Source organism: Vulpes vulpes, chromosome 16 (genome assembly GCF_048418805.1).
Source record: "Vulpes vulpes isolate BD-2025 chromosome 16, VulVul3, whole genome shotgun sequence".
Taxonomy (NCBI): Eukaryota; Metazoa; Chordata; class Mammalia; order Carnivora; family Canidae; genus Vulpes; species Vulpes vulpes.
Window position 1 is genome coordinate 41080656 of NC_132795.1, and position 6000 is coordinate 41086655.

At 48.0% G+C, this 6000-nt stretch overlaps 1 protein-coding gene across 3 annotated transcripts in view; it reads right to left on the minus strand.

Annotated features, from left to right (window-relative positions):
• Positions 1-5621, minus strand: part of GRIP1 (glutamate receptor interacting protein 1) — a 656016-nt gene extending 650395 nt beyond the window's left edge. Inside the window, exon 1 of one of the 3 annotated variants that reach the window (XM_072741936.1) lies at positions 5417-5621. In XM_072741936.1, the coding sequence (XP_072598037.1) occupies positions 5417-5474 (58 nt within the window). In that variant the 5' untranslated portion in view covers positions 5475-5621. The remainder of the gene's footprint in view (positions 1-5416) is intronic. The other 2 variants (XM_072741912.1, XM_072741924.1) reach the window with 2 other exon arrangements.
• Between the last annotated feature and the right edge of the window lie 379 nt (positions 5622-6000).

The window sequence follows — 6000 nt, forward strand, 5'->3', positions numbered from 1 at the left end:
AGACTAGGACATATATCAGTGACCTCGCCTTCATAACATTCTCTGTTTTAGTACATTTATGTACTAAATGTACTAAATGTACTAAAATGTACATTTAGTACATTTTCACAAAATACTGGGCTTTTTTCTTTTATTAGTTTATGAAGTTTTTAAAGAATACAAAGTCATCATTTCTTTAGCGGGACACCTTGAAGTGTTAAGTCGACAGATCTGTATCAAGATATCATACAAATAATGAATTGCTATTACTGAGCCTGGCACTATATGAAAGGTGCTGTCATACATAAATTCCACATTTGTTCATTCATTTAGTCCTCCCATGAGGTAGATGTTATTTGCCCTCATCTTCAAGAAGAGAATACAAGAGGTCTGAGAACTTAAAAGACCACAGAGCTAGAAGTGCCGAAGAGATTTAAACCCACTGTTGTTCAACTTCTAGTACCTTCTTGTCCACCACTGTGCTGGGTGGGAGCTAAGGAATCCATCTAGGATACTAACCACGTCATCACATTCTTTTCAACACCTGATTTGCTGCTTAAAGTTTAATCACTGTTGAAATGAAAGGCGGTAAGAAATTCGGTCAGGTGCATTTTAATCAGCATATATAGTTAAAGACCAATAAATTTCCCATAAAACTGACAGCACTGTTTGGTCACTGACATGCCTAAACTAGCAGGTTTCTTGAATAAGGACATTTGTATTGATAGGTTTTTCTAATTCTATTAGGAAACCCTTGAATTTATGAAGCCATACACTTTAATAAGAGATAAAACAAGACATTCAAACCGAGGTCTTGCTTTTGCATTTGAATAATCGTTTGGTTAGATATGTTACTTTGGATTACTATTACTTTCTTATTTATATTACTTAACTATTATCATAATTTAAGTAAAAATAAGCTGATCAGATCCTAAGTTCCTAAACCATCAGCCATCATGCAACATTTAATATAACAGTCTTTAAAACTATGATATCCTTTTACCAGTTTAAGTTGATACTTCTTTTTCTTGGTGGAAAAAAAACCAATCGGGTTACTGCAGAAGAAAGCATTATCTGAAGTCCCTTTGTCTGGCTACTGGGCCTTCTAATAGATAGCTAGGCTGAGAGTTCAGATGGATGGCTTTAATTAAATAAAATGTTGGCAAAAGAGCAAATGCACAATGGCTATTAACAATACAGTGGTTTCCCCGATCATTGCAGTGAGGGAAAATACCGAATTCTTGTTAATTCTTGCCTTCATGGCAAATACTCTTTGAAAAAGAATGAAAACTATGCAATTTGAGATATATATACAATCATTGGTGGGAAAGTCATTCACTTAAATGACTATCTTTAAGTGCAGTCAAACAATTGTCCTTAAAAATATGTTGACATTTCAATCCTTCTTGTTAGAGTTTAATAAATCTATCTGGTTAGTTTGTCAAATGTCCAAAATATACTTTGGAAGCTTTGTCCCACTAAACTAAAAATTCTTCTGACAAATTCTTGATGAAAGATTTAGTGTCAGTTTATTAGATGCAAAAAATCCATGTTTTATAGAAGTGTCTGTGTGTGTTATGTATGTATACATATATAATGCTAAAAATTTCATGTCAAAAAATGTAACTTAACTTCTTTTTTTGAAGTAGCTCTTCAGAAAGTGGTGCCCTAAGTCTTGGCTTTATAACTTCAGGCATTTTTTTTTTCATTCTGTGAGCATCAGTTTCTTCATCTGTCAGGGGAAATAATACCTACCTTAAAGGAATGTGGTAAGGATTGTACCAAATAATGCATGTTAAGTGTCCAAAACCATGCCCAACACATAGCATTCTCTCCATGCATTTTGATTTCTTCTCTCTTCCCCACAGCACTCCCCAGCCAAAAGTCAAATTTCAAACTGGAATTTTTGATAAGTAGGTTGTATAGAATAAGGTCACCAAATCTCCTTGAGGTATGAAAGTGAAATGGACCAAAGATATAATAATAATGCACACCACTTAAGCCCCCGTGCTTTCTCATAGATATTTTGTAAAAATTAAGTTCTTTGTATCTTTAGAGATCCAAATACTCAGTCAACAAAACAGAAGCCAAATCCCAGACATGATCATTTCTACAGAAGTCCAAAAGGAAGTTCTCAAGTTTACCTGTATACCTCCAAAACTTAAGAACAGAAACACAAGGAGGAAGGGAGCTATATAAAATGTATACGTTCCTCCCTGGTGAAGACACACACACACACATACACATGTGAACATTTACTAAGCAAAGCCACAGAAATCAGAAGGGAAGCTACAAGGCAAAGGAAATATCTTTAATTACTAAGACTTTCCTTAACAGTCATATTTCTATTACACATGAGAAACCAAGAAGCAGATTAAAACAACTAATACGTTACTTAATTCAAGTGGGTTATTAAATAGTTTTCAGTATCATTTCTCTTCTCCTAAAACATTTACCCAAAAGTGTATTAGATGACTTCTGAATGGATTGGGTGTATCAGCTCAAGCAGAAAACCGGGGGAGGGGAAAGACAGAGAAATGTGTCCTGAATTTTAATAGTATGTCGTTGTACATGGGTGCATCTTAACATGTCATTGTAGAAGTGACTGCATTAACTGCAACAACCCATATGTTACGGTTTCTCTGCTCAGCATCGCATGCAGTAGCAATAGTTCACTCAACATCATCTTGACAGAAGCCTTCAAGATGAACCCAAGTTATGAATGCTGTGTAGGTATGGCATGAAATCCTATAGATTGGTCAAGTCTCTCTTAGCATGTGATAATACTAAGAAGGCAGTTTCCCTAAATCTTTGAGTTGAGATTAGAATTTTTTAAAAAAGAATAACGCTAAGAAATAGTTGTTCAAATATGCGGTCCTTAAAGAAGCGAGCAGTCTGTATTAAACTTAATTAAATTAAACTTAATTTGCATTAAGTTTCAGGAAGAGATTTAACTAAACAAAATCTACATGAAAAAATGTTATGCTAGAGTAGTCTCCGTAACAGGTTTTACAATGCTTAACTGTAAATTGCAGTTGTGGGGAGAGAGGGATGTGGAAAAAGCAATGGTTGTATGAGCACAACCAACCTTAGAATCTAATGATATTAGAAATCAGCATTTTGGCCAATGTGATCCCCAGACAAAATTTAAAATGTACTTGTTCCCTTTATGTTCATTATTTTCCTGACCAACCTGATGGTTCAATATATTTGTTTATATTTAACGAGAACCAATCCAATACTATTTGAATCCTTTAAAGTCATAAATTCCAAGGTGGAGGGGGGACTAAATACAAGCTGATTACAAATGCAAATAGAAAACATTGCTCATTACAATAATACCCTCCAAAATATAAGCCAATTATAAGCAGTGTCCTTTGATACATGCATTAAAAATCATGTAGTCAGCTCAATCAATTTAAATATGTACGGATATATGTGCACTCACAAGTAACTGAGACACAAACACCAGGTAAGAGATTTTAAAAGAAACAAATCACATATATTTGTGCATTCCCAACGAATCAAGACCTCGACAAGAAATGCCACAATTAAATCCGAAACAATACTAATCAGAAAAGCATCACATGATATGAGCAAGAAGAAATCCTTAAGGTGTAAAAAGACACCAAGTCACAAACATCCCTATTTCTCCTATGGGAGAAGATAAAGTGGAATACGCAATTTCTGCCTCAGATTTCTATGTTCTGGAGGAAATTCAGTCTTCTCTGCACCAAGCAGATTAGGCGATCATCTTGCAAAGTTACCATATATTTCTAAAAGACATACAAGTACATTTTGTCACAATCCAAAAATCTACCCATTTCAGCATTTGGATAAAACTTGTCGGAGGTACTGCAGTGGTTTTTTAGCAAACAGGCCCAGTTAGCGCCAAGTCCATGGTGACATCTAGTTGACAGGACAGACACTCGGTGTTTGACAGAGTGCTCTCATTTAGTGCTTTTACCTGGTTATGAATTATTGGTACCGCTCTTTGCAACCTGGATGATGATATGACTTACGGAAGGGAAAAGCAAGGGCAACTCTAAAGCAGGGGCAGCCTTTTGAGTGGGTAAACCTAAGGTCACCTGCCAGGGAAGGGCGCTGGAAAATGAATGCACGTACCTAATAAGGAAGTGGTTAAAAAGGGATGAATTCCCTGAGTCATTAAACACGACATAAACCAAAGACAGGTTGTGCCACCTAGAGAAAAACTGGAAATCGTACATTGGCTCTTCAGTAGTCAGCAGGATTTCAAACGCCCTGAAACTTTTGGCATGCCCAGTAACCCAACCACCCTCCACACCAACCCATCAAGCTGCTGGATTCAAGCTCCCCTTGACAACCCTGCCTTCTCCACGCACCAGATTTGCCGCCTCCTGCTTTCCTCACCCCCCCCCCCACCCACCCGGCCACCAGGCACCCACTCGGCAGGCACCGTTTAACCTCGGCATCGACTGTTGCCACAGCCCATGCGGACCCAGCATCCTGAAACACAGCCAATTCTAAAGCATTTTTCCTCGAAGCCAGGGCCAGCTCGGGTGGGAGGAGCGGGGGGGCGCGGGGGTGATCAACCCTGGTGGATCCAGCCGGCCGGGCCCCCGGAGGCCAGCGCAGCGGGGCGCACAGCCCCCGAGCCCCCAGCCCACCCGGGGGTGCCGTGGGGGAGGCTCTGGTGCACCCGGCGCATCGCCCGCCCGCAGGGTACCGAGCTGACTCCCCGGCCGAGCTCTGCAGCATCCCGGCAGCACGGCGTGACCCGACGGCCCGAGGCGGCAGGTGCAGGCGCCTCCAACTTTCCTGCCGTCGGGCCCCTGGAGGCGGCGGCGCGCCCAGCCCGGTCTGCGGGGCCGGGAGCACCCGAGGTCCTCCAGCAGCGCCTTCACCCAAGGAGCCGGACACTGACTGCGAAAAGCCCGCAGTCCTGCGGGACCAACTTGACAGCGGGGACTGCGCCAGGGCACAAGTCACCCCGGGCCCCCCCGCGGCCGCGCCCCCCGCGCCCCCGCGCCCCCGCCTGCCCCCGCGCCCCTCGCTCAGTCTCCGGCAACTTCGGGCGCAGCAGCCCCGCCGAAGCCCAGCCGGAGGCCGCGGGAGGAGGAAAGTTTGGAAAGTCACTTAAAACCCCGCAGGACCCCCCCCCGCACCCGCCCGTCGGCAGGCGCGCGGGGCTCCACGTGCGAGCGCGCCCCGGGGACGCCGGGTGCCCTCCACGCCCCCGCCTCCGCCCGCGCCCGCGCCCCCCGCCCCCCAAATCCCGCCGCTCGGCGCCTCGCCCCCCCGCGGCCCGGAGGGCGCCCCTCCCCCGCCGGCCGGGCGGGTCGGGCGCGGGGGGAGGGGCGGGGCGGCCGCGGCCCGGACCCGGCTCCGGCTCCGGCTCCGGCTCCGGCTCCGGCTCCGGCTCCGGCTCCCGCTCCCGCTCCCGCCGCCCGCTCACCTCGCTCCTGCTCCTCCGCCTGCAGGCAGATGGGGATGTTCTTCTTCCAGCCCGGCATGGTGTCCGCCCGCCGGCTCGCGCTCGGGCTCGCTCTCCCGGCTCCGGGGCCGGGGCTCGGGGGCTCGGGGGCTCGGGGGCTCGGGGGCTCAGCGGGCTCAGCGGGGCCGGGGCGCCCAGGCGGCTCCCGGGCACATCCAGGCGGCGCCGGGCGGCGGCTCCGAGGCCGGGCTGGCGGCGGCGGCGGCGGCGTGCGCGGGAGGCCGGGCCGGGCCGGGCCGGGCGGGGCGGGGCGGGGCGGGGGCGGCGCGCAGGCCGAGCGGCGGACGGCGGAGCCCCGGGGGCGGGCGCGGGCGGGGGGCGGGGGGCGCGGGCGGGGCCGGGGTTGGGGGCTCGCGCCGCCGCCTCGCCCCTCCTCCTCCGCCTCCGCCTCCGCCTCCGCCTCCGCCTCCGCCTCCTTCCCCTTCCCCTTCCTTGTCTCTCCGCCACCAGCAGGTGGGACCCGGGCCGCCGCCGCCGCACAAAGCTCGGCAGGACTGAGGCTGCGGGCTCCCCGGGCGCCGGGCGGCCGAGCCTCCCCGAGACGC